General features: G+C 44.0%; 9 protein-coding genes across 9 annotated transcripts; 6 read left to right on the top strand and 3 right to left on the bottom strand.

The window, feature by feature from the left end:
* Positions 1-338: 338 nt before the first annotated feature.
* EAF02_005452 (uncharacterized protein) lies at positions 339-1,453 on the top strand (the record flags this gene model as incomplete). Its single annotated transcript, XM_038901500.1, has 3 exons — positions 339-431; positions 596-673; positions 881-1,453. The coding sequence occupies 3 exons, from the start codon at positions 339-341 to the stop codon at positions 959-961; spliced, it is 252 nt and encodes an 83-aa protein (XP_038758840.1). The 3' UTR covers positions 962-1,453.
* Positions 1,454-1,662: 209 nt separating this feature from the next.
* EAF02_005451 (uncharacterized protein) lies at positions 1,663-3,970 on the bottom strand (the record flags this gene model as incomplete). Its single annotated transcript, XM_038901499.1, has 2 exons — positions 2,603-3,970; positions 1,663-2,556 (listed from the first exon to the last, which is right to left on the bottom strand). The coding sequence occupies exons 1-2, from the start codon at positions 3,869-3,871 to the stop codon at positions 1,663-1,665; spliced, it is 2,163 nt and encodes a 720-aa protein (XP_038758839.1). The 5' UTR covers positions 3,872-3,970.
* Positions 3,971-4,189: 219 nt separating this feature from the next.
* On the top strand, positions 4,190-5,196 carry EAF02_005450 (uncharacterized protein; the record flags this gene model as incomplete). Its single annotated transcript, XM_038901498.1, has 2 exons — positions 4,190-4,461; positions 4,523-5,196. The coding sequence occupies 2 exons, from the start codon at positions 4,190-4,192 to the stop codon at positions 4,632-4,634; spliced, it is 384 nt and encodes a 127-aa protein (XP_038758838.1). The 3' UTR covers positions 4,635-5,196.
* Positions 5,197-6,128: 932 nt separating this feature from the next.
* Positions 6,129-7,447, top strand: EAF02_005449 (uncharacterized protein; the record flags this gene model as incomplete). Its single annotated transcript, XM_038901497.1, has 6 exons — positions 6,129-6,281; positions 6,331-6,658; positions 6,714-6,923; positions 6,980-7,131; positions 7,187-7,364; positions 7,413-7,447. The coding sequence occupies 6 exons, from the start codon at positions 6,129-6,131 to the stop codon at positions 7,445-7,447; spliced, it is 1,056 nt and encodes a 351-aa protein (XP_038758837.1).
* A 3,322-nt stretch (positions 7,448-10,769) lies between these two features.
* EAF02_005448 (uncharacterized protein) lies at positions 10,770-13,711 on the top strand (the record flags this gene model as incomplete). The annotated part of the gene is made up of 5 exons (XM_038901496.1): positions 10,770-11,084; positions 11,131-11,250; positions 11,321-12,319; positions 12,376-13,484; positions 13,543-13,711. The coding sequence occupies 5 exons, from the start codon at positions 10,770-10,772 to the stop codon at positions 13,709-13,711; spliced, it is 2,712 nt and encodes a 903-aa protein (XP_038758836.1).
* Positions 13,712-14,294: 583 nt separating this feature from the next.
* EAF02_005447 (uncharacterized protein) lies at positions 14,295-15,046 on the bottom strand (the record flags this gene model as incomplete). Its single annotated transcript, XM_038901495.1, has 3 exons — positions 14,295-14,531; positions 14,583-14,946; positions 15,003-15,046. The coding sequence occupies 3 exons, from the start codon at positions 15,044-15,046 to the stop codon at positions 14,295-14,297; spliced, it is 645 nt and encodes a 214-aa protein (XP_038758835.1).
* A 72-nt stretch (positions 15,047-15,118) lies between these two features.
* EAF02_005446 (uncharacterized protein) lies at positions 15,119-17,852 on the top strand. The gene is made up of 3 exons (XM_038901494.1): positions 15,119-15,344; positions 15,410-15,655; positions 15,704-17,852. Exons 1-3 carry the CDS (start codon positions 15,294-15,296, stop codon positions 17,750-17,752), a joined length of 2,346 nt encoding a protein of 781 aa, XP_038758834.1. The 5' UTR covers positions 15,119-15,293; the 3' UTR covers positions 17,753-17,852.
* Positions 17,853-18,394: 542 nt separating this feature from the next.
* On the top strand, positions 18,395-19,388 carry EAF02_005445 (uncharacterized protein; the record flags this gene model as incomplete). Its single annotated transcript, XM_038901493.1, has 3 exons — positions 18,395-18,542; positions 18,755-18,835; positions 18,889-19,388. The coding sequence occupies 3 exons, from the start codon at positions 18,395-18,397 to the stop codon at positions 19,386-19,388; spliced, it is 729 nt and encodes a 242-aa protein (XP_038758833.1).
* An 817-nt stretch (positions 19,389-20,205) lies between these two features.
* Positions 20,206-24,291, bottom strand: EAF02_005444 (uncharacterized protein; the record flags this gene model as incomplete). Its single annotated transcript, XM_038901492.1, has 1 exon — positions 20,206-24,291. The coding sequence occupies one exon, from the start codon at positions 24,289-24,291 to the stop codon at positions 20,206-20,208; it is 4,086 nt and encodes a 1,361-aa protein (XP_038758832.1).
* Positions 24,292-27,156: the final 2,865 nt, after the last annotated feature.

Genomic DNA, 27,156 nt, shown 5'->3' with positions numbered 1-27,156 from the left:
ATTATTACTTTGTACTGTTTTCGACGTTGCTCGAATTACATTCTTTCAGATGAGACTACTCCAGCAGTATTTGCGCCGCTTGATTTTAGAACCTATATCCTCCTAACATCTTGCATTAGACTTCCTCATAATTCAAGCTTTTACCCATAAATAAAGATAAGAAGTCTGATGTCGACATAATTCTACGTAATACACAAATAATTACGGTTTCATCCAGCCAAATACCTTCACCACCGTACCCAAACCCAATTTTTCTTATCTCCAAACCTCCGCAATCCACCTCCGCCCAAAAATAAAGAACAGACGCGACACCACGAACACAACCATACAAACCCAAAATGGCAGACACATCCCAAAAGCCCGATAAAGCTACCAGTGCGGCACAGGCTCGTCAGGTTATCGATGTTTTTCATGAGATTTCCACGCTACTTGTAGGTTCTCCTTTTGGCACTCGGCGTTTCTTGTTATGGGAGGGGGGAGGAAAGGGAGAGTAGAGAAATAGGACTACAAGAAAGAGACGGGATGGGGAATAGAAGGGACGAGGAAGATTAAGGGAAAGACAATAGAGAGGGGAACTTATGCTAACGCGTAATAGAATGCAGAGCTTGATCGCGGAACCTTGAGTATTTGCATAAGTCTTATTGAGAATGGGATTAATCCCGAGGCGCTTGCTGTGAGTCTTTCTCTTATTGGCGGATTCTAGAGCTTCTTTTTGTGGGAATTGGGGTCGGGAGGTAGAGGGGGAGTGTATAAGGAAATGGATGGGCGATGGATGGAAGGGACACCAGAAGCAATATTCTGAGCGAAATGGTTGAGAACGATGCAGTAAAACAGTATCACAAACCACGAGAAGAGAAGCTAACAAACATCCACCAAAAAGACAGTAGTCAGAGAACTCAAAAAAGACGCAGACGAAGTACGAAGACAGATTGCCGAGGGGGGTGTTCGCAATGGTGAATGAATGTGCAGTTACCAGGAAGGGGTTTGGGGCAGGGAGCTTATGCTATGGAATTTTCAACATGCTCTTCTTTTGTGTGCGTTTGATGGAAGGCGTTTGCGAGGATATACCGAGGCGTTACGGGAGATACAATGCATGAATCTGGGAGTTTGGTACGTGGGCGGGGAGGATTTGTATAGTGGTTTAGGTATGGCAGTACTTGATTTCTCGACCAAGACGGTTTGATAGCCAGACTTGCAGCCACGATCCTCATTGACAAAGGCTAGACGAAAAGACCGTTGGAACTTCATTAGATAGTGGTGATGCGATGAAGGCGCCGGTGTTTGAGTGCATGGTGAGACTAAAGCAATCTCAGGAAGCTGCAAGTTATAGGAGGTGGAGTGTAATCTAGACATTAATGGCAAATGGGCATCAAGACGAGCTTTGAAAATCTTAGAAATGGCCCTTGTTACACCATAAGCAATAGGAACGAGGATCATCAAAGAGCTGATCAAGGTAAACGATTGAGGAATCAATAATTTCACTACTCCATATAACTACAAGGTAGGTATACATATATCAACCTTCTTCCCTGCCTACCCATGTCCAGAAGAATATCCAGTACGCCTTCCAACCCTCCCTCCAAAATCTTGTCATACAATGCTGTAGCGCTAAAATCAACGCCCAAAAATGCAAGTTTTTTTCATTACTAATCCATGCAAGTGTCAACGGTGTCCAAAAATGGCAAAAGGTTCCTCTTCACCGTCGTCGTCTTCGTCATCATCATTTCCAGATTCCGAGTCACTGGAATCATCTTCATATTCAATATCATAATCATCTTGTGCATCTGCGTTTTGTGTCGCTGGTAACAACCTACCGCTTCGTGGTTCGTCTCTTCCCCAGAAATCTAAATCATCTTCATCTCCAGAGCCATCACTTTCGCCCCCAGCCGCCGATTCGTTATTGAACAAGTGTATTCCTCGAGCAGGCGATACTGATCTTCCTAGCCGGGACGGTACTGGACATGGAGAAAATCGACCGGATTCTGCTTGTGATGAAGAGGAGAGTATATGAGAAGAATGTCTGCGGTTCCTAGGAGCACCAGGTATCAAATGTGTAGATGAAGACATTTGTTGTTCCTGGCCTGTTGACATGTCGTTCTGTCCATCCCCTGCTCCTGTGACCGAAGTCTCGACATCTGGGTCACTCAAGATTGACAATTGAGCTGTATTATATGAATCACAAATGGCACATTTCAGTCCCAACCAGTGGTATTTCACCGCACTTTTAGCATAACAATCATTGCACGAAACCATCGCCAAAGTATTTTGAAATTGAGGCGGCATGGGTTGGTTGTCAATGGCTCGATCGAGATTCCGAAATTGTGTCTCCATCCCAACGACACTCTTGCTACATATCGGGCACTTGTACGAAGTTTGCATGTGCTCGATGTAACAAGCTGAGTGAATGCTGTGACCACATATCATGAACACAACGGGTTTTGGTGATGTGAACATGTACTCTCCACAAATAGGACAATCGCAATCAGATACCCTTTCAATGCATTTATGGTCATCCATAAGTGACATAGACATGCACACGCCGCAGGTCTGATGATACTGTGAGCAGAATGTAAATTGATTGTTTGGCAAGGGTAGACTTTACCTTGCAATGAAAGAAATCTTTGCCCAGACCACGACCCTTTCTGCATATTCCACAATCATTGCAATGATAGATGCTTTTATTGGAGTCATTGTCCCACAACTTACACACCCCACAATAATACCAAGCAGTCCTCTCTCCACATTCAACACAAAATTCCCCGGCCCGCTGAGCACAACCACATATCATACATAGCATATTTTTAGTATCATGGCGAATTAAGATATGGTCTTCGACCTCGTCATGACACAGCCGGCATGTATACCATCGATCGCACGTAGAGCACTGTAGCTTCACATTCCTCTTGTAATGTTTGCATCCGAGCTTGGGCGTAGAATCTTCCGTATTCTCAGATTCTTCGCTTCCATCGTCAACCTCAGGAGGATCAAGAGGTGCATAAGTCTTCATCAAGTCATCCGGAGAGAGGTGGAAAGTATGAATTTCAGTTGCCGGTGCTTGGTCCAAAGTACCATTCATTTGCCAGATAAAAGAGCTCAATGAGTTTGGAGTCACAGGTCTTTCCTGGCTGATCATTTTGTCCGCGGCCGTGGTTGGTACAAGATTCTTCGCATTAAATATTTCATGAGCCTCAGTGTAACTTTGAGTCAAAAGTTGATGCATCAATAATGCTTTTCGTTCTGTGGGAATGTCCATAGCTTGTATATATATGATGCGTTGTCGAAGAGGACCCATGCCATCATCCGCAGGAAGAGCAGTACTTCCTGTATCAAGTACCGTTGAAGCCGGAGTGGAATTTTGACTTGAGTCTTGAGATGAACCTTCGACAGAACTCATAGGGAAATTGACGGCGTTGAGAGCGGCATTGCTAGATGATCCTTCTGTGATGTTGCCCTGAGTCAGGGATGCTTCTCTGGAAGAAGTGTTATCAGTCATGTTATTGTCAACTGGACTTATATTCGAATATGAATGAGAGGTTGCCAACGCATCAGTATCGTCATGGTTGGCATCATGTCGAAGGCTCTCAATATCGCCCGACGAACTTCCTTCATGAGTTGAATTTTGATTCGGAGAACTCCCAGTTATGCCACCGACGCCTACAAACTCTCTCGTATCCGGCAGATTCATAGTTGGCTCCATTGCCGTCGCATCTTCTATGACGGTCTCGTCAATCTCATTATTGCTGCTTCCTGGGACGAGATGCGTGTTTAATGTATCATTCGAGTCGTGGGCACGAACAGGATCGGATCGTGAAAACCGTCTGGCCTGTCTCAGAACTGGATTAATCAAAAACTCGGAAACAAGAGAGGTCATTTAGTGACATTCGCTGGTCGTATGAAACTATTTTGTAATTTTGTTTATAGCAAGTTCGGAAAGTCAAGAATAAGTTAATATTTAATGTCCAAATTTGGATAGAATCAGATTATCAGATTGTCTAGTCTGACTTTGGGGGCAAGGCCGATGACGCGCTACTCGGAACCATCCGAAACATGCCCCGTAAGATTCTCACATGCGATCGGAGTTTCAGATGTACCGGTATCAATTTATTTTATTGTGAATTGTGAATTGCGCCAAACGAAAGACAAAAGCCAAAAGCCAAACCGCCTGCGCAAAAAGATCATTCAAACGATTATGTCACCTACACAGAAGAATTATATATACGCCTATCGAGGTCTCTACCGAGCTCTGTTACATGCTGTACAATATGCGAAGCCAGCACGATACATGGGGAGAAATATGCTGAGGGACGAGTTTCGCAAGGGAAATCCGAAAACTTTTGATCAAGGACGAATCGACAATACTATCAAATTTCTGAATCTTGCGGCGAAAGAAACTGGCCTTGAGCACAAATTGGTCAAGAATCTATTGAGGGTAAAGTACGAGCGTGGGATTCAATGGAAAGCGTAAATATTCCTTCAATGTATAGATACGGATATCGATCTTGCAATTCTGATCCTCTTGCAGGCAACTCAGGGAAAGACACCCCATGCAGATACATTTAAGGAAAAACAGCATGACACATTACGACAAAACTATTGAAATGCTTAACGAAAGTATGGGACTGTGTTTACGTTAAGGGCATCACAAATACCAGAGAGAAAGGCAATTTATCGACTTTATGACTCCACGCTTAACATCATCCTAAAGCAGTTTCTAGAACGAATCCCTTTGCGGAATACAGTACGTTTAGCCAAAGTCTAAATCTCAATGCCGCTCAGCAAGTAGAGCCTAGTGGATGGTTGCCATATACCTTAACACTCGATAACCAAGAGCTATAAATGATATTGGGAGTGTCGACAGTATAATCAGCGCATGGCTCAGTCGGTCGTATGGTAGACGACGGCCATACCATGACTGTCTGATGTCACCGATGGTTGGGGGATTGTACTTGGAGATGAAGTCCGCAAGCTATATTTAAGGAGTGTTGGCAAGGGCTTACTTACAGCCTCACAGACTTATCTTATAGCGATAGTGTAGGACGAATGATATTGATGAGATCATTTCAGATGACTATCATGAATAGCCTGATGGTATCCGAGGTTAAGTACTCGATGCCGCCCTATTTCAGCCGATAGCTACCGAAGTGCTGTGTTTAACCATAACCATGACTCTAATAATATAATGAGTACTTCCAATTGTTCATACCTAGGTACTCCAGCTCTTCTTCATTTTGAGAGTGGCTGGTGTATGTCCCCCTGTCGTCAACGTCTCTGCACGCCCATGAACGCCCAGGTGGTGGACTTTGTCTCTCGTGTGTCCTTCCCCTTATCGAAAGGTAATGGTATCACTGCGGGGCTTATCCAAATTCAATGATCCCAATCTAAACTGGCCTTGCTGCAATGCATCATTACATTCTTGTTCCCTTTTCCTTTGAATTAAATGATACGTCAAGTCAAGTGGGGGTTGATTCTTTGTTCGAAAGCAAACGACCATCGTGATAGATTTCCTCTTTGAATATAGTTACCGCCTTAGGTAGTATTTGAGAAGTAAGTACTCAAATACTTGAGTAGTAGGTGATTTTGTTCAAAAGCTCATCGTGCTCATGAAGAGGACTACCGGTACCTAGATACTCCGTATCGTATCGTAGATTGTATTGTATTGTACGGACAAGCTGCACAAAGTGGAGACCGCTTTTAGCGAATTAGTTCCAAAAACATGAGATCTGGTTGCAAACTGACATTGACTTCTCCAATGAAGAAATGATTTGCGTCAAATCCAAACCAACTTCCAAGCCTACGTAACTGGAACGAAAGTCCTTCAGTATCGATTCCTAAGCCAAATCATTGTGACGCCTCTGGTTGGCTCTCATCCTCCTTTCGCACTACCCGTATCTCGATTCTCCATATATTATATATCTCTCAACCCCGCCTTCTCGCAAGAATTCACTTTCCCCAGACTATCCATCTTCTTTCGGCTGCCACATTTTGCAGGTGAATTCTTCCGCTCGATTTTATAATCGACAGAAGACTCATGGACGATCATTGGCATTCGCCCTTATCGCGATCGCGTTGAGGACTCTGGTCGATTGATCACTGTCTTCCAGCGCTCGCTACGAACAATACCTTCCATTATGCCTGTTAAGCCTGGTCAACATGATATGATCAACCAACAACAACTACTACTTCTTCATCAAGAAAGATCGAAGGCACAGAAGAAATGGCTGAAACAATATCGAACAGAAGTTGCTGCGTCTGTCAGCAGCATCTGTTCTACTTTCTGCGCAGTGAGTTTCTCCGTGCTATGTGTTCAATGCAGCCGCTGATTATTTGTAGTTTCCATTGGACTCAGTAAAAACGCGAATGCAGACATACAAATATAACAACTTTACGGATTGTGTCCGACGGACATATCAAACGGAAAAACTACGAGGATTCTTTCGTGGTGTTGCGGCACCTTTAGCTTCAGTAACTCTGGTCCGAACAATATCTTTCTCGGTCTATCAGCGCTCAAAGTACACATACGCAGCTTGGTTCAAGAGAAATTTTGACTTTGATCCATTGGTGCATATCAATACATTTGGAACATATCCTACCTTTTCAACTATTGCTTGTTTCGGAGCTGCTGGCGCCACAGCTGGATCGTTTATAACGCTTGTAGCTTGTGGGTGGATCGATTAAGTTGATTACTATTTTTTTACATTTCTAACAATATTTAGGTCCCTTCGAGTTGACGAAGCTTAGTGCTCAAGTATCAGTGTTGATGGCTACTAAACGGCAAACGAGCCTTTCTGATCCTGTTAGAAATTCTGCTATGCAGAATGCGACTGCAGCAAGCTATAAAGACAAGGGAACATTTAAAACCGCTATGAACATTGTGAAGAATCGTGGGGTGTCAGGCCTTTATTCTGGATTTAACCTTCACCTTCGTGAGACAATTCTCCAATCCAAGATTGCTGGCACAGACTAATCTCGTCGTATACAGTTCGGGATACATTAGGAACTGCTATTTACTTTATGACTTACGAAAGTTGTAAGCAACTCTTGACTACTTATACAGGGTCGAAAGGCTCAACGAGTCCCTTTGCTGTCGTTGTCGCTGGCGGGTTCTGCGGCGTCGCGAGCTGGGCATTGATCGTGCGTGAAAGAAACATATCCGTGTGGAGTCAGCCAAGCAACTAACGATGAATAGTACCCAATCGACTCTGCTAAAAGCATTTATCAGCGAAATTGCCTGACTTGCTGCAAAGGCGAGACCGTTCAAAAGGCACCAAAAATTAGATTTTTCGACAAGAAAATGTACCGAGGCTTGGGTGTGTCCATGGGCAGATCGTGCGTTGTAAATTCGATTTTTTTCTCAGTATTTGAATGTAAGTAAATTCAATCGACTCAATACCTACATGACTAACAAGGTATAGTCATCAAGAAAAATGTAAATGCAATTCCAGATTGATGGAGTATCTGGAGATGGAGGTACAGTCTTTTGTAAATATCCTCTTTTTGTATGGCAATTTGGCGATGCACAAGCATTAAGGAAATGGAGTTTTCAGGGAGCATAAAGGCTAAGGTCAAGTCTGCATGGAATAAGGAGAATTATCTGAACTTCAAGTTTGATATGAAGGCACTCGAAACGAGCAAGGTTTGCTAAATAAATGGATGGCAATAGTAGGAGATTGAATGAAGGTTATGCATTCGCTGAGTCTTAGATTGGTAGTTAATAATGAATATAAGGAATTTGACTTGAAACTGTAGGTAGTTAAATGGAAAGAAGTGTACATTCAAACCACTCACAGTTGCAGTTAATCTCTTTGGGTGGGGTCGACCTTTGTGTAAGGAGTCATCTGAATTCTCTATCATTTAAATCGACTTCTTCGTCCTTCTTTCCCCTATTTCGCTTTCGCTTGTCGGATGCATGTGCTGTATGTATAGTAACGGGCATTGTGGGAGGGGTCAGAAGATGGACCAGTGAACCTGTTAGTCTCCAAATACGCATTTGTACCTCCGTGGTGTGCACTTATAAGTTTCAACGACTCTCAGTATTGGTAAGAGATAGAAGGGACTCAATGGAGAGAGCTCCAGGTGCTCGATGATTTCGATGGAATTTTTATCTTGTGTGTTATCCAACGCGTTTGTGGTATTTTCATTAAGTTGTCCCTCGTGATCATGGTTTACCTTTTGTGAAGCGGTCGGATGGCTTTTCATGCTTTGGTAGGGCGATGTATACATACTTTGAGAGAGAGAGAGATACGGGAGTTCTGGTTAGATATGAAGTGGGAGCTAAGATCAATAATTACTGTCTCCCCGCTGCCGATGCATTTTTGAAATTCTGTAGCTGTCTTGTGGTTTTGTGGTTTTGTAGTTTTGTGGGCTGAATGTCTTGTTATTTGGTAGGTCCAGATGTTGAGTATTGGAAGGGATTACAGATAGTGGGCTAGGGTTATAGGAGAATCGGGTGAGTTTCACGATAATGGTATGGATGGACATTTAAAAGACGGCCGCGAATCCGGGCTGCTTTGTGCATTTCTTCTATGTCAAGGATTGTGGAGAGTGCAGAAGATAGATTGTTGCTGAATGGGGAAGTGTGTATATATTAGTGAGAATTGGGGGATGGAGAATGGGATGGAGAATGGGATGGATATACTGAAGATATGCTGTTGAGTATGTTGAGTTTAAAACTACGCAACAGTAGCAAGAGTTTACGCCGCATATTTCCATCGCAGGAATTGTATATGTCCAGTACCAGAACGAAGTCTGTCCAATGCTGCATCTTTTTGGCCCATAGAAGGGCTATGAAATTGCGGACGAGGTATTTTCCATTACGAAAATGGAACCGATGGCGATTTTGCCCGTCTTGCGGGGTTTCTAGCGAGCGATTATATCTAAAATAGAGATTGCAAGTGATTCTCAAGAAGGAATTTCCAATTCTCAAAGTCTTCTATCAAGAATTCTCTTATACGACAGTGCCCTATCCTACGAAGTTGCCTTCATATTCTACAGCGAGAGTGGGCATCTGTTCGCAGCTGATTGTTCATGAAACATGATTGTGAGAAACTGAAGAACATTGGGTCAAAAAATCATGCCCTAATTTCTCAGTTGGAACTAGTTGTGTTTGTCCCCTCGCGTGCATCGAAACCTGTGATAGGAACACGTAGCATTCAATGACGGATTAAAGCAATTCAATCTAGATCTGCCTTTCCCCCAAGGCACGATTTGTACCGCTCACCTGAATCAATGACAGAAGATCCGGTTGAAATAGTAAACCTTGTGGTTGAAGATTTCTTCCAATTCGTCAGGGATACTTCTCAAGCTACTAGACAGTTAATGATTGACATATTTCTACATGAGCATTTCTTGCCCTCTTCCAATTGCACCCTGGTGAACAACATTATGGGATTGCGTTCATTTTGATATGGATCTTTCAAATATAATGGAGAAACTCCGCGGGTGAAATGGTGATCTTGAGATCTTACAGAAAGGGTTTATTGCTGAGTACGAGTTCCATGAAGCAAAGTTTGGAATGAGATTGTGGCAGAGAAAGATGTTGAAAGCAAAGTAATAATAAAGATTTCTTTCGCCGAATGGGATTTGACTCAGTTTGATCTGGAAAGAGACCCCACCACAGGCTTACTGTTAGCTACAGACTCCTCCCTTTTGAGCCGTTGAGCCTCGCAAATGTTGTTCGAATAAAGTTTATCACAAGCACATAGCTTTGCCTTTCGGAGCGGCTGATGCTCCAGTTGCAGCCACTGACTCTATTTCGCTGCTACCTGATGCAGCAACAGAAACAGATGACTGTTGCCCTACTTGCATTGTACCAGAACAATTCTCTCTTCCAAAACATAAACGATACTTTACACAAATAGAACATCACCCCGCAAATCTGCACACCCGTTGTTGTCTGGATTCTAACAATGTTCTGAGAGATAATGCATAGCAAGCCTCGAATCCACACTCGTGAAGAGGCTGAATTTAGAATACACGAGTACTGTTTTGGGCACTTCCCATAAGTACCTATGCTTTGGTCAGCATATCTGCGACCTTACCCACGAAAGTTACATACGAATTCTTGTGGTTTCTTCCATGTTGAGCAAGAGCTTCAGCGAGAATTTTATATTACGACGTGATTTGAAGTAACTCAAATACGACCGGTCTTCACTTTTAGTAATAAGTATTCAAGGAGAAGAACATTCATTGCCGCCGAATGCTGACTGAAATGCTGTGTTGGTCTATTATATTAACATTTCAAGTAAATACTCTGCCATGATAATATCAAGACAATTCCATCAATATATTCACTTATAGACTCATACAAATATACGGTCTCAACATGGTCCATACATACAGCAGAAGTAAATAATCGATGTAATTGTCGTGTCAAACAACCTCAATTGCCCCGCGGCAAAATTCTGCGGGACCTGCCATTCGCTTCACACGCGCGCTAAGATTGCGATCACCTACCTACTGTACGCTGCCCACCCCGAGGACCGTTTGCTCTTTCTCCAAAGTTTGCGACACATAAGACTTTCATTCTTCCATCTCAATCATTTTCATTGAAAACAACACGCAAACAACCTTTCCCATTTTCTAACACCAGAACACTGGATGTATTGTTAGGACGTATCGTGATTCTCTATTTTCTTATCAGCCTAGCATAAGCTGCTGATTTCACTTTGAGAGAGTTGTTATCGTGCCTGTTTATCAGCGCTTTTGCGCACTAATCTCTTTCTTTCAATAGGTCATAAGATTCTTATGGTAAGTCGAGGATAGTACTCGATATGGTGGGTAAAAGAAGAAAAGCCCTCCTGGCGAAAGGAGTTCTCAAGAATCCGAAAGCGGAAGCTGCCCGAGAAGCTTCAAAGGCCAAAAAGGCTCAAAAGAGTCTATCGGCTCGAGCTGGTAAGGAAGACCGCCGTGCTAAAAAACTGGAACGTCGGAAGAAAGAGAAGAAATCATATACTGCACAAGATTGGGCAGAGCCTGCCCCAGATCATTTGATTGCCAAGTTAGATCTTCCCAAGCATAGTTCTAAGTATCAATCGTATTTCGAATTTGCGGAGAATACAGAAAAGAAGAAGAAGTTGGAGTTTCAGGTATTTAGTTTTGCAATATTTTTTTACCATGTTGACTTACGATCAGGTCACAAATGATCCCCATCCTCCACCAGGATTCACCTATGTCCCTATTGGAGATCCGACTTTGACGAATGCTTGCAAAGAATTATCGCGAGAACAAAATGCTATGATCTTTATTGTTTCGGTAAGATTGACCGACAGGCCTGTTTGTGTTGAACGCAAGGCTACACCTACTGACTCCATATCTTTTACAGCGCTCGAAAGAAGACAACTCGAAAATTTCCGAGCATGTATTTCGAACTGGATATCATTTCCGAGAAGTCATCGTGGACGAAGCGCGCAAAGCTGTCGGCGACACCGTTATTTCGAACACGACCCATGGATTGATTGAGCCAATACCAGAATCCCAAGACGAGATAAACAAACAAGCGGACGCTGCAATACGCGATCTTTTTCCAAGAATCCCTAATACTGATCGACAGAGGATTATAGAGCATGCTTTTCAAAAAGGTGTCAAATTTCATGGAGAACCTACGGTAGGCCTACAAGCCGACCTTCCCTTGGCACGTCGAGTTCAGCTCGCTGTTCTTGCTCACATCCGTCATACACACACTAGATATGACAAGCTACTCAAGGAAACCAGTTGGATAAATGCACGAAAGGTAGTTGAGCCTGTGTGTTTAGATGTCCTTGTCAAATGGCGAGGAGACGAGGAAACTGGGCGTGATCAAATGGATGAGATCTTACGAGAAGTTGTCATTATTACTGATTCCGACGATGAAGATGACGAATCTGATGAAGACGATGATTCAGATGAATCCTCGGAAGAGGGAGATACATCCATCGGCTCTGCTGCTCTGGCCCTTCAAGATGGTCCACAGAGGCGGCAACCTTTGATGGCTGAGCAAGATTCCTACGCGAATGTTGCTGGCCCCTCAGACTCTATTTCTTCTCATACACGATCTAGAGCAAGGCAAAATGAAGGACTCAGAAAACCTCAGCCTCGCTTCAAGCGATACCAAGCTGCATGGGATGAGGCTGTCAATCGAGGTCAAAATAACGTTCTTGAGTCTAACGGGCGAAGTATACAAGGATATGAGGCAAGTATGAGACCCACCCAACCTAATGATGCACCAAAATACCAAGAGATGCCTCGAAGACAAGCACCTATCGCTGCATCACGTCCTCATACGGAGTTGGAGTATATCTATCGTGACACAGAACCTCGGCATAGTGTTCCACCTGAACAACAAGTAGGTCCAGTTTGGAGGAGAGAGGTAGAAGAAAGCTTCATGACTAATTTTTACAGATTCACCATTACTACCAACAGGAGCGGGCACCTTCAAGGACGTTGCTTCGCAGGAATGAGGTAACAGTTAGACCCCTGCATGACCGCCCAGCTTTTCAACCTCCACAGTTTGATACTGCCCCACAAGTGAGCAGAGTGCCAAGATCCCAAGGAGTTGTCAGAGCTTCCCCAAATAGGTCTGGATTCCAAGACTTGCTTGCTTTATCCATTGAAACCCAAAATGATAGTATAAATGTTTCACCTCGTTTGGATCGAGGTACTGTTCGCGACTTGGGTCACCATCAAGAGTCGTATCCAAGACACGTGGTTGAAGGGAGTAGATTGACACCTAGGCCCCGAGAAGTCATTCTCATTGATGATGATAATGAAGATGATGATAGCCCATACTCTAAGCGCCGTCGTGTGATTGAAGATGATCATGGGCGATTCAGGCCTTATCCTTCCAGGGTGCAGAATGCCCAAATCGCCCCAAATTTCTCTTACGGGGATGCAGACAGGCGTTCCGTTGCATTACCCAGATACACTGAAGGTTTGTCACAACACTTGCCATTAGCATCTTCACGACCTATACTTTCAGAACGAGTGCCTATTTATGATGCGCCTGATTCCAGACCATATGAGATGCATTCAAGTCTATCCAGGCGAGAAGATGAGAGGCTCTCTTACCAGCAACCTGTATCTTACTCGAGACGAGAGATTGCTGCGCCACGTCCTTATTTGACCAGTTCTGATGAGACTTACAATCCTCAGCGAGTGGCTAATGATAGTATGAGAGTCGCTAATCGTGATCAATTTGTACGACGAGAACAAGTTGAACCTGGTCAGAGGTATTATCTTCAAAGACCAGCGTCACCTGATATGCATGACCCCAGAAGAATTTCTCATCCTCAAATTGTGGATGGTCCTGCAGACCAAGCTTTCATTCAACGTTTCTCTCAATCTGGACTTGAATCCCCCCTTTCTCGGCCACAAGATGGTCCTGTTTCTTATCAGAGATTTGCTCCGAACATTCATCGTCAAGGCGAGTCGCTAGATCAAGCAGCTAGGTCATTCACAGTCATGCGTCCTGTTCAATCAAGATCTCCAGTACGATATTTAGATAGGGTAGAGTGAGTGGGTTCGAGTAACCAAGAGTGACGTAGGAATTGCTAACTTTCTTTACCTTAGAAGATCTGGTGATAGATCTGGTCCACCAGTATACTACGAGAGACGTGATCCGTATACTATTGAGCGACATATGCCGAATACCATGCGTGTTTCGGTGCCGCCAGACCCTCATTACCAGACAAATCCTCGGGTTATGAACCCTGGGCGTCAAGTTATTGTGTTGGATTAGTTTTGGGGTAATTTTCGAGAGATGAGGTGCCTTGAAGGAGGGACAGTCGAGCTTTTGAGGCTCCTGTTTGAGGCTCCTGCAGCTTGTTTCCGTAATAAGGATTCACATGTATCTTGCATTGGGAGTAACTGGCGCACGATTCATTTATTCATCGGTGAATGATAGGGTTTGTATCTGGATGGAAGGTGTACATGGTGCCATTGTTTTGCGCCCCTGGCTGCGTGGATCTACTTGCATGAGCGTGGAGCATGGAAATCGCATTGAGGGACAAAAATTATTTGCATTAAAACGGCGTCACAGAGTGGCATATGGAAAGTCTGTTTTTGAACTTGGTGGCAACGCCGAGTTGTTTCAGGAAAGCCTGTTTTAATCGGTATCAGTACTTATGTCCTAAGGGATGAGTACAATCTATAATATATATATACACACAACCGCAATTGTATGACTTTCTTCCCAGCCAGTCCCCAGTAATTACTGAATTCATATATGCATCTGATGATTTCAAAGAGTGTGAAAGTATGATTCGGGTATCCAACCAATGCCCACATAACTCCTTTAAATGCCCAACAATAAAGTATAACTCCTATGCCAACATTGCAACCTGTTGTTCCTCTCGCTCACGTTGTCTTGCTTTTGCCCTGTCTTTACTCGAAAGTTCTGATCTCGGCACATCAGGCAAGGAATCTTTCAATGGTAATCCCGCTGTAGGAACCTCGGGTAGCGGAACACCTGTAACTTCTGCTTCCAAAGCAGCCAATTCATCTTCTACCTCATCTTCATCCTGGTTTGACATCATCCCTCCCAGCATATCGCTCACCTCCTAGAGTTTAAGTCAGTAAAATAGCCACTCATAACACGAAATAGTGCTTGCCTGTTGATAAGCAATTGCGTCCGCCGTCTCTCCCATCAACTTTTCCACATGATCTAACCCTCCCATCTCCTTATGTATCTGGTTCAGCACGTTTGTACCTTGTTGTAAACCATATACAACATCCTTTTGTACCAGCGCAAACTCCACACTACTAGTCAATCTCTCCAGTTGCTCGAGTTGCGCATCCGTCTTTGCGAGCAAAGATTCTTGATATTTTTTCCGTCGCAGTGCTAGGAGAGCTCGTTTTTTATCTCCTTTTGCCAACATTTCTTTTGCGATAGCGGTTTCGCGGTCGGTGAGTACGGTTATACGTCGTTGATATTGGTGAAGCTTGTCCCGCTGGTTCTTCATGTCCAGGATAGCTCTGGAGTCAATGAGTCAGTGAATGCAGGCTTGGAGAGTGACTGAAAAGCTCCTCACTTATCCTGAGCGGATATCTTATGAGTGCTGGGTGTATTCCCCATCGTTGGTTTGTTGAAACTACTTGCTCAGTGTTAGAGGGATGCATTCCGTAGTGTTCTGCTCCAGAACTTGAATGCTTGGAAACGGCGTCATGGCGGTCGGCGCTGATAAGCGATAAGAATTATTCCGCGCGGGACTTACCGTTTTTGGGAGAGGTCAACATTTTTTTTTATTTTCAAACATTCATGCTACTTGGGAGCTCGAATAACTTTGGGTGCACGTTACTCGAGGTTGTTTGGAAGGCTCACTATGATTTCTAGAGGCGGAAGGCCAAGTTTGAGTCAAGGACTGGACAAGGAGGTATGGATTGCTCACGGCGCAAACATGAACTTGAATTGCAGCTTGTTTACTAAAAGTTTATGCAGATATATCAAATTGTAAGGAAATTGGCAGATGAACAGGCACAGAGCCAGAAAGGACCAAAGCGTCTCACAATCTCTATTGTCTATGATAGTATCAAAAATTCGAATTCAAGTCTAAAAAGAAGATCAAAAAAATTGCTGGAAGATTCAATTGATAGAGTGCTGTTGGTGTTGAAGGAAGAACAAGATGATAGTGATTCCGTAGATGGGGATTTTGAAGGATTGGAGGAGGCGGCACCACCGCTAAAAGTATATAAGTCGCAAGCCTTTGAAGTGATATACTGACTTGTCTTTCAGGAGCACAACATAATGAATAAAAGTATCACCAAAGGTTGGGGAAAACCAGCAACATTACCTACAATGAACTCTCTGAACGGTACGCCTTCTGCGAGTGGGGCTACTACTCCTATGGCTCAACTTCAGACCAACCCTCTCGGCAATGGGGAAGTTGAATCACCGATGAAATCAGATCGACAAGCAAACGGGGAACCAAAATCGAAACGTCGGAAAGCAGAACGAGAAGTTAAAAAAGATGTGGATAGGGCACCGCCGACGGACATCTCGTTGGAGAATCTTGGAGGAGTGGATAATGTTATTGAGGAATTGAACGAGCTTGTAGCGATGCCAATGCTATATCCAGAAACATATATCAGGACGGGAATTCAACCACCTCGAGGAGTTCTTCTCCATGGGCCACCCGGTTGTGGTAAAACGATGATCGCAAACGCCTTTGCTGCAGAAATAGGAGTATCATTCATACCAATATCTGCGCCATCTTTAGTGGCTGGAATGTCTGGAGAATCAGAAAAGAAAATTAGGGATGTCTTCGACGAGGCAAAACGTATGGCACCATGTCTTGTTTTCATCGATGAGATTGATGTCATCATGGGAAAACGTGAAAGTGCTCAGAGGGAGATGGAAAAACGAATTGTTGCCCAAATGCTCACATCCATGGATGACATGGCTTTGGAGAAAACTGGTGGTAAACCTGTCATTATAATTGCTGCCACGAATCGACCTGACAGTCTTGACCCTGCTCTTCGAAGAGCGGGCCGTTTCAACAAGGAAATTAATTTGGGGGTTCCAAACGAAGCTGCTCGAGAGAAGATTCTTCGTGCTCTTACCCAGAAGCTCGTCTTGACTGATGACTTCAACTTTCATGCTTTGGCAAAGATGACTCCTGGATTTGTGGGTGCTGATTTGAATGATGTTGTGTCTGTTGCAGGTACAGAAGCGATGAAGCGTATGATGGAAGCATTGAAACAACGAACTGCCTCTACCATGGAGCTTGATACTCCATTACGAAGTGCCACATCCATGGAGCTTGACACTCCGATATTGAAGGATAGCACTTCCGAAGCTCTCCTCGTTCTGAGGTCTCTCGTCGCAAATGCTGGAGGCTCAGCTCCCGACGGTGATTTTTCTATCAAATATACCGATTTTCTTGCAGCTATACCCAAAGTTCAGCCATCGGCTAAACGAGAGGGGTTTGCAACAATTCCAGATACAACATGGGCTCATGTCGGTGCTTTGCACGAGGTACGAGAGCAACTCGAAATGGCCATTGTCGAACCAATCAAGCGACCAGAATCTTTTGCTCGAGTTGGTATCACAGCTCCAACAGGAGTATTGCTTTGGGGACCACCTGGATGTGGTAAAACCCTTCTTGCTAAGGCTGTGGCCAACGAATCTAAGGCCAATTTTATTTCCATCAAAGGTCCTGAACTTCTCAATAAATATGTTGGAGAATCTGAGAGGGCTGTTAGACAAGTTTTTGAGCGCGCTAGATCATCCGTACCATGTATTCTCTTCTTTGATGAATTGGATGCATTGGTTCCCAAACGTGAAGACTCTTTGTCAGAAGCTAGTAGTAAAGTCGTCAATACCCTCCTCACTGAGCTTGATGGTCTAAGCAATAGAGCTGGAATTTACGTTGTAGGCGCCACCAATCGACCTGACATGATTGATCCCGCTATGCTTCGTCCAGGTCGTCTTGGAACATCAGTTTTCGTCGATCTTCCAACTCCTGACGAACGTGTGGAAATCCTTAAGGCTCTCTATAGAAAAGCATTGCCACTTGCCAGCGCACAAGAAATTGAGGCACTAGGCCCAGTAGCGAGAGATGAGAGGTGCAATGGCTACAGTGGAGCGGATTTGGGTAACTTACATCAAGCTGCTGCGGTGGCAGCGTTGAAGAGGGAGATGAACATGGTAGCACAGGGACAGGCGACCATGGAAGATGACTTGAAGATTGGAGGGGCGGATTGGGAGGTTGCGTTGGGTAAGATCAAGGCGAGTGTTAAGGATGCGGGGAAATACAGGAGGTTGAGGGATAGGGGAATGTAGAGCATAGATGCCCCATTCAATATTCAAGTTAAGAATCACAAATCGTGTATTCTATTGTTCTTAGGCCATTGGATATTTTTTGCATATAATAACACTGTGAATTACATTACTTTGTAGCACTTTTTCATTTCTCTTTTTTATTCTAGTTTCATTAACGGAACTTGAAATTGTCATCTCTTTGTGGCGAATCCAACATCAGATATGCGCGTTTGCTCCCGGTGAGCTCGCATTGTTTCAACAGCTCTCGCATGTGGCCTGTGCCAGCGCCTACCTTATCACGTCGCATCAACTGAGTTTCTAGAAACACTACAACATTGAAATCATTCTCATCATTTTGCAACACGCTGCATTTTATCCCCATATCTTACGCTTGTATTGTCTACTACTAATTCTAATTACATAATTTTCAACCCTCTCATTCAACTGTTGGAAGTTCCATTGCTTCTCTCATATGCATGGAAATTCTACTCTTTGGCCTTACTCCACCACGAAACGAGTCCCTCCAATCCCGAGTACTAAATTCCCGCCTCCCTGATCTCCTACGCTCTATTCTTCAAGGACTGTCTAACCTTCCAACGGAAAGTTGCGCTAGATTGTCAATCACTGCTATCAAAATCCTCACGAATAGGATCCTTATCAAATATGTCCACGCCCATCATAACCACTACCACTACTACCACTACAACCACTACTACCACCATGACCAGTCCTCCATCTCTCCCCGCAAACTTCACATTCACCCCCTCGACTTTGTATATTCTACTTGCGGATATAGGCCATGAATCGCTTTGTAAGTTCTATTCATTACCTGTGGTTTCGTATCTTGTCGATCAAGTCGTTTTGGTAAACGAGCATTGTTTAAGAAACTTTGATTATAATTCCCCGTTTATTTGTTATATATATTGAATTGATGCACTCGTTTTATTTATCAACAAAAATCAGAAATTGGCAAGTTTATCAATTGGTATACAAAAGTACTTACACATAAACACCACACTCTAGTCCACTGGGGTTACCTCCTCACCTCCGCTCCTCCCCCCGCTACGCGTACCCCTTTTCTCACCCCCGTGACCGGCACCATCTGTACGTATATCTTAAATCTTTCTTTCCCGCTCCCCAACTCACGCAAACCCTAGTCCACATAAGCAACATGACCGGTCCTTGGCTCTACCAATCCCCTACATTCCCCCTCGCGCACCTTCTGAAATTCATCCCCTCCCTCCTCTTCATCCTCAAAATATGCTCCATAGATACGATTCTCCACCCCGCACTCTCAGAACGCCTGGGGATATTAGGTCTCCAAGCACAGCTGAAAAGCATGGAATCCAATATCTCCCAATCACAAGATCCGCACCCGGGGACGGAAGATGGCCAGAAAGAGGAAAATGAAAAGTACTCGCAAGAGGAGAAGGAAGAAATGGTGTCCTCGGAATCAGAAATTTCATGTAGAACATGGATCAAATCTACCCTGTGTGTTTTAGATGAAGAAGGATATATTTCGTTTCCCGAAACCTCGCATCGGTTGAGCTCGAAGACGGTGGTGGATAGTATCGAAGCGGAGGCGGTGGCGGGAGCGGGTTGGAATAGGATGAGGGGGACGGTGGGTTGGGATCGGAGTGTATGGGTCGGGGAGTAGAGTGATGGGTGGGACGGATAGGATTCACAAGATGAATGAGATGAATCCGGTCTCAGTCACTGGTGAGATGTCGGATAATCTTGAGTGGAATAATAAAGGATCTTTCAGTGAAGCATACCGCTGTCATTCTTATAAAATAGTAGGGGTTTGTACATTTTGTATGTCTAGGTTCTCATTCTCACAATCTCTTACAAATTTGTAATATCACATAGTAATCCAAGTACAAATCAAGTTTAATTTACTTCCCACATTGTTTCATTCCATTCAAGGTCTATTTACAAAATACAGTGTGGCCAACATTTAAAGGCCAAACTTCTCCTATCAGCTAAAGTTTTCAACTCCGTATCATCCATCCATCACTCCATATGTCCATCTAGTCCTGAAAAAAATAATCTCCAAACTACCTCGAACTCATCCAATCCCTTTCAAGTAAAATACATCTCAGTGAAAGTAGTAAAATCATTTTGCCCAAATATGTATTCAGAAGGTCGATCAAATTTGAAAAGCCTCCATCCTTCTTCCCTCCCTTCTTCCCCTTCCAAATTGGAACTAGAGCAATAGTCATGCTCAGATTGGTATCTAAAATCAAAAATGAAGCAAGCGCAAACCAGGTCCCCCAAATATGTATTGACATTGAATAGATAAGTTCATTTCAATATGTAAAAAGCCTCGGATGAGACTCGAGCAAGAATTTTAGGTGTTTTATTTCATAAACTGAATACGCAACAACCTCCCAAAGTGAGCAATATCGTATATGTTGTTCGCTATGATGAAAAGTAATGATGAGCGCTATGTCGTACAATAAATATCCAAAGTATTAAAACCCGGCAGTGCTCTTCTTCCGTCGACCGAAGAATCGACTTGCGAATGAACTCTCCTCCTTTGCGTGAACGAAAGGTTTAGGTTCTATCGATGGAGGTGGTTCTGAGTTTCGTAAAAAGTCTGCAAGATCGCTGGTTTGAGATCTGAACTTCATTGGAGCAGGCTCGCGACTTTCATAAGGCTTGCGGACAACATTTGAGCCCGAGGTTGCTCGTGGAAGTTCGGGTTGCCGAGAATGATTTCCCTGGCTACTGCCAACAGCGGGGGGAGCGTTGAATTGAGGATTAATTGGCGCAAGAGGCGTGTGTTTTGTGGGTGCGGTGCGGGAGTTTGCAGAATGTGATGTTTTGGGTGGCTGAACTTGAGAAGTTGAGCCACTTCGAGTGAAACGTGAAGAAAAGCTGGCCTTCTTCTTAGGTGGCTTAGGAGGTTCAGCGAAAACGGACGTCATCTTGGGTGAAGGCGGTGGAGGTACATTGCGGAGAAAGTCGGCCAAAGACTCTTCTTTGATGGGTGCCGGCCTGGAAGAAGGCTCAAATTCGTCATCATCTTCCTCGTCGCTGATATCGATGGCGTATGGATCCCTAACTCTTCGTGTCTTTCGTTTCGGCATCATATCTTCTTCGTCATCAAAATTCATACCACTTTGTGTGGGCATTGGCTTGTTGGCCCTGCTGGCACCATTCAGGAGTCCGGTTTGCGAAGATACAGAATGGTTTGTGGATGTGTAAGTAGAGGCTTGACTATATCTAGAATCAGGTAGAGATGCATCGATAGCTTTACCACCAGCGAAACTAGACATTTGGTCGGAATCCATGGTAGATCTGAATGGGGCGACAGTTCGTGGTATACGATGACCACCGACCTCATCCGGACCAGCTCTTACAAAGTCGATAAGATCTGTGATAGAATCTTTGCCTACAGTGGCATCGCGAGCCTGTAGTTTATTTGGTCTTCCAGCTCTACCCGCTGATGATGCTGAGCGTGTCGGAAGAGTAGCAACGGGACCCACACGGGGAATTGAGCTGCTGACGTTTCTCGGCGTTCCATTGGTTCCTTTGTGAAAAGTACTGCTGGTTATTGGTCGGGAAATCTCACTAGCGGCACTTGAATTTGAGCGTGAGTGAATATCTTCCTTTTTGAAAGGAACCGCAGGACCTGTGGATCGAATAAAATCGGAGAAATCGCCCAGTGAATCACGTTCTATTCTTGCATCTCTCGGTTGGACATTGGCACGAACACGACTACTGCCTTTCAAAGAAGTAGTATTTTTTGAAACATCATTTGGAGGATGCGAGTACAACCCAGTATGCTTGCTCACTGATGTTGAATGCGTTCGGCTTATAGCAGGTCGAGGGACAGGGATGGCATTTAAACTCAACGGTGAATCTGGACTTTCAATAGCCCGCATATTCTGCGGTGTCAATGTGTATTGAATGGTCTCGCCTCCTCGAATCAATTCTTCAAATGATTTGGAATCACCTACACTGCTCATCGCAGAAACACCGCTTTCTTCCGATACTCTTCTTTGTTGAACACGATGAACAGATGATGAGCTAGAGGTAGATGTATAGGATGGGCGATGTGCTTTTTGATGCGTTTCTGATATAGTCTTGCGTGGCACTTCCTCGCCTCTAGAGCTTGTTGGTGACGTACGGCGCACCGAGGATGAACGAGGGATGTGTTTGAAACTCTCTGGGGAGTTGCCCTCTTTTACAATAGGCAGAATCGTCGAATTTTCGTTTGCAGGATTGGCCATTGGACGAGAGACGGACCTTGGAGGTGGTTCAAATGAATTTTTTGCACCCTGATATGTCGTTTGACCATCTTGTTCACTTGCTGGAAACTTTGAGTTTGAGAATCCACTTGATGACTTGCTCTGGCTAGATTGTAGTCTGGTCGAGCCTTTTATGCTTTCTCGATAATTCTGCGGGGTAGGAGGAGCAGCGAGCACAAATGGTGCCGGCCGAGAAGCGGCTGGCTTAAAGGAAGGGTAGGTTTGAGACGTAGGACTGGGATCTACGTCAACACCTTGCATCGCAGCCGCTAGCTCTGATGGTACCGCTGTCAAAGGAGACTCTTCACCAGCCACCTCCCTTTCATCTACCTCTGATATAGAATCAGTAGTTGTGTTGAGAGGCAGTGAGCTCAAATTGGAGCCAGTTCGACCTAACGGAGAGCTATTCGAGCTTCTTAGGTGTGGGCTTGTACCTCGAGATGAAAGTTCCGAGACGATCGGTGAATTAATACTATTAGATCTAGACATCGGGATCACTCGGCCTGCAATGAAATCAGTTGCGTCAAACGAGCTTTTGCGTGATCTTGTTGTAGGACTCTTCGCTGTATTGACATCGATCAGGCGCAAGGAATGAATGCTTGGTGATGGGAGACTAGAGCGTGAAGAAGAATCTTTGTCATCGGGAGAAATACGACCACCGAAAGATATACGTGACGAAGTCATGATCTGCGGTTCCTCCTCTACAAATTCATAGTCAGAATCTATATCCTTACTGGTGTCATCCAAATTCATAGAGCCATCTGTAGGCTTGTGCTTCGATTCCATTACAGCGCTCTTGGTTCTATTTGAAACTTCCTCAATTTCTTCCCCTGTATCCTTCTCTGATTCTGCAGGTGTGATCGTGCCATTTAAGACCGGGGCTCCACTTTGCGTCGGGCTGACACAATCCTCCTGGTTCGAATTTGCTTCCTTGGAACCTCGGGAGAAAAGTGACGTGACAGTAGATGGATTTGGAGGTGGCAATGAATTTGCACGTTTCCTCGATTTCAAAGGAGAGACGGCGAAAATGGGAGTTGGTGGTTGGGAGGAATTGGGTGTGGGGAGATTGTGCGATGCGTTCGTGAAAACAACCATACTCTTCGGTCTTCGAGATAATGGCAGCTCTTCCGTCTCTGATGTCGCATAGTCGTCTTCATCGTCGCTTGATGGGGCTAGTCCTGGTACTTCGATTTCTCTAATATCATCCACGGACATTGGTAAAGGAATAATAGCAGCTTGTTCGTACTCGGTCAGTGCGTTGAATGATGTCTCTTGTGGTTGCTTATCATCGCCGAGAGGTATACTAGCCAGTTGCGCTAGTGCCGGTACAGGTTGTGATGGCCCGTCTACTGTTTCTGTCGAGGAGAGGTGACCTATTGACACTGGACTTGTGGGCGAGTGGATGCGCTTTTTCCAACCTCTCCAAAGTTTTCCCAATTTTCGATCTGATGCGACCCGCTCCATATCAGCCTCCTCCACAACTACACGTTCTGCAATATCAGTTTGTCTGATTACGCCATCTCGCTCATCTTTCTCATACTTCATTCGAAGCCGGGAATACGCTGCTTGTCCTCCCATAATTAGGATTTGTTCGCCCATGAATTCCAAGATGGATGTCAAGAAGATAGCAACAGCTGGAGAAACGATTCCAGATTCATTTTCGCGGCCCCCAAATTCCGAAGATCCATTGAGATGCTCTTGAGCTGTGTATCGATCCTCATCCTCCTCTTCCATATCTCCCAATGATGAATAAACCATACATCTCAATCTCGTACGCTTCCATACCAGTTCAAGATCCCAATCTCGGCTGGATTGACCTTCCCTCTCCGATGACAACAATTCATCATCTTCACTTCCACCCAAATATTCTCGAAGCTCGGCATCCGCTCCACTGACCGCATCACTTGCCAGCCTTGACTTTAAGACCTCGGCAACAGCCGGGCGTAATGACACCAGTGAAGTTGATTTCGAAACCGAGAGAAAATTGAATACAAGTTGATCAAGAAATGTGTTGACAAGTTTCAGAGCAGCGGGTGATACCAATGCCGTTTCTCCAGAAGGCTCAATGCCATGTTGATCGAGCCAAGCATCCGCCCTGCTATCATGATCATTTGTAACGATTTGTGAAGCTGCTGAATGGGCAATGAAGACTGGTTCTGGTGAAATTGAGAGAGGTGGAGAGAGTAGCCCTGCGTAAGTGCTAGCTGTTGAATGCTTATCGCTCGAAACGCTATGTGATCTAGCAAGTCGCGGACTTGGACTCTCCATTCGTGCCAATTGTTGTGCCAATTGTGAAGTAGACATAATTAATATTCGATTAGACTCGTTTGGTATCCTTGATCCTCCCCCAATTGATCCTCTAAGTTGTTTATTTGTGACCAGCAAGAGTATTAGTGATTGGGAAAGTGGTCAGGATGGGGCGAGTCGAATGACAGGAGTAAATTGATCAAGTCGAGTGGGACATTGAGACAGTGTGGTTAAATCTGAGCAAGCCCCCTGTATCGAGAGCTTTTCGACGTAAATCAGTATGAGCAAAGATATGTTAACAAGGCGAAAACATATGATGATATGGATATGTGGATATGTACTGTAAGACTGTGGCAGTTGATTCAGAAGGGGCTCGTGTAGGCAGTCAATGCACAACAACTGACTCGGAGGTGAGGCAAATCATACACCTCGAATCACATACAGATTGAAAGTTGGAGATTGTAACACGGGGGAAGTATCCAAGAGGAAGGAGTATAACATTTGAACTGAAGTAAACAAACTGGGAAAGAAGAATCGAGCGTAGGTATCTAGACGCAACGTCCCAATTGGATACCCACAAAACGGGAAGAGTGGTGGTGATGAAATGGAACATGGTTTTTTTGTGAGCGTACCTGAGTGATGAAGCAAGATCCAAAGAGAGAGGGATTCGAATGTTCCGAGAAAGGAAACTGCCAATGAGATATTTTGGGGTCCAAAGAGCTCTGGAGTGTTAAGGTCAATGACAATGGATATTGATGGTTATATTAGTTATAAGAGATTAAAATGTAGTTGATGAAGTGTTTTTGTTTTTGTTTTTGTTAATGATAATCAAGGAGAAACCCTTCATCCCCAAGAGAGAACGAGATGTGTGTGGATGATTCTAAGAGACTCCAGGAAGAGAATTCTAGAGCAAGAGGATTCAAATTCAAAATGGAAATCCAAATCGAAATCCAAATCGAATTCAAATTCAAATTCAAAATAAGAATTAAGTTCAGTAACCTTAAACCAGATGCACTTTTTTTTCTTCCAGCGAGGAACCAGCGGGCAGGAGGAACTAGACAAGTCCAGGATCCGTAATTTACCCCTGTACCTAAAAGTACTACGGAGTGTAAACTAGACCCTGAGTGAGTGTTGCTGAGTATGATCACTGGTGTGTGAATGTCAAACATTCAGGGGTGCATGCTTTTTCATTTGATTCCTGGGTATACGGGGGAGTAAGTGTCCTGCGTAAGGTGGAGAATAGGAGGAAGGAATGAACCATGCCACACTCTGGTCCATATATGATAGGATGATTTGTTATTAGAAAGAAGAAAATGACAATTACCGAAGTATCGGGTGGTAACTTATATTTGGCAATGAGGAAAGACTTGGTGGAATAGGTGGAGAAAGTGGGTAGAGTGATATCAAAATGGCACTGTGAAATGGTAATAGTAATAACAAGAAGCTTCAGTGTCGTCGATATTGCAGTCGTTGCTGTTACTCTAGTATATTCGTAATGCAATCCTCTACTACCGGTACTCCCCTTATCTACCTAGGTAGGTACTCTTAACAAACGACGATCCGATGTCCACCAGTGGTCCGGATCCGGAATACTTTCGAAGCTACCTTAAGTACCTATGTATAGAGAATCTAATGATACCTAGATATACATACATATGTACATACACACACACACACACACACACATATACCTAGTATGCATACATATGGTACAGTTGATGTATGACTATATGATTACTCTATGTGCGTCAAAAGGCCCCCCCAGTCGTCAGAGCTGAAGCTGATAATTGATTAAAAGGATTCTGGGGAAGGCTTAGCACTGTTTTAGGCAATACAGAGCGGATAACGTACTAAGTACGCAGACGCCTCTACAAGGTAACAACCCCATGGCAAACTCTTTTGCAAGTAATCATCTAATAAAGTAACGTCTTTGGTTAAGAGAGAGTACAACAAATATTGATTGATCAGATTTGATTCTCGACAACTGGTTACACATAAGCGAAAACATTCATTCGACAGTCTGGTCAAACCACAAAACCATACAGATACCCGTTGCGTTGAGGCTTTTGTATCAACTTGAGGTGAAAACAGACGAAGATATCAGATATCCCGATTAATTCGGAAATAAAATGTTCTGTATTGATACTCCACTAAGTTTAATGATCTAACGAGTATCCATAGTTTCTACTGCAGCTACTTGTTGGATGAACATTGAAGACAGACTGATAGACTATCGCCAGTCACTTTGATATCCCAGTAATCCATCCCCATCCACACACCTTGAAGATCGTCGGAATTAAATCTTGCGGAATTCTTACGTGATCTGGACTGCTCCGTTAGAGTCTTTCAAACAAGAGTGCTGAATCTGGCTACTGGTGTCTTACTTGTTACTCAAGAAGGAAATACATTCGACTCCTTTTCAAACATACTTCCGGGTTAGGGACGAATCCAAACAGAAGTTATCTGATATCTTCGAACTACCGGTGTTAACACGAATGGTTCCTCTCCATCCTCGGCAATCATAGGAACGATCTTCAATAATCTATTCGAGGAGAAATCTAAGTTCCAACAACCGTCATAGGATTTGTTGGCGATGATTAAAGCTTCTACATACTCGGGTCATTCCCTATACCAATTAACCATCGTCACGATATCAAACACTATTAGATCGGATAGAGTGTCTCAACAAGTCAACATACATGCCTACTTGTTGACAACCATGTCTATATTACTGGTAGTATTCATGGGGGCTTTCTGAGGCTGCAACATTCTGTTTCAAGAAAGATCAGCTACATGAAGAGTGAGAACTGAGGAGTGAGGTTGTGCAAGAATAATTTAGCTTGCGAAAGACCTCCACGATGTTGCAGTAGCTTGCTCATAGCTCTTTAAATGAAAAAAAAGACCTTTGCACCTGCATATCTA

The sequence above is a fragment of the Botrytis sinoallii genome (genome assembly GCF_014898435.1).
Source record: "Botrytis sinoallii strain Bc 23 chromosome Unknown BSIN_008, whole genome shotgun sequence".
Lineage (NCBI taxonomy): Eukaryota > Fungi > Ascomycota > Leotiomycetes > Helotiales > Sclerotiniaceae > Botrytis > Botrytis sinoallii.
This window is presented reverse-complemented; position numbering and strand designations above follow the sequence as displayed.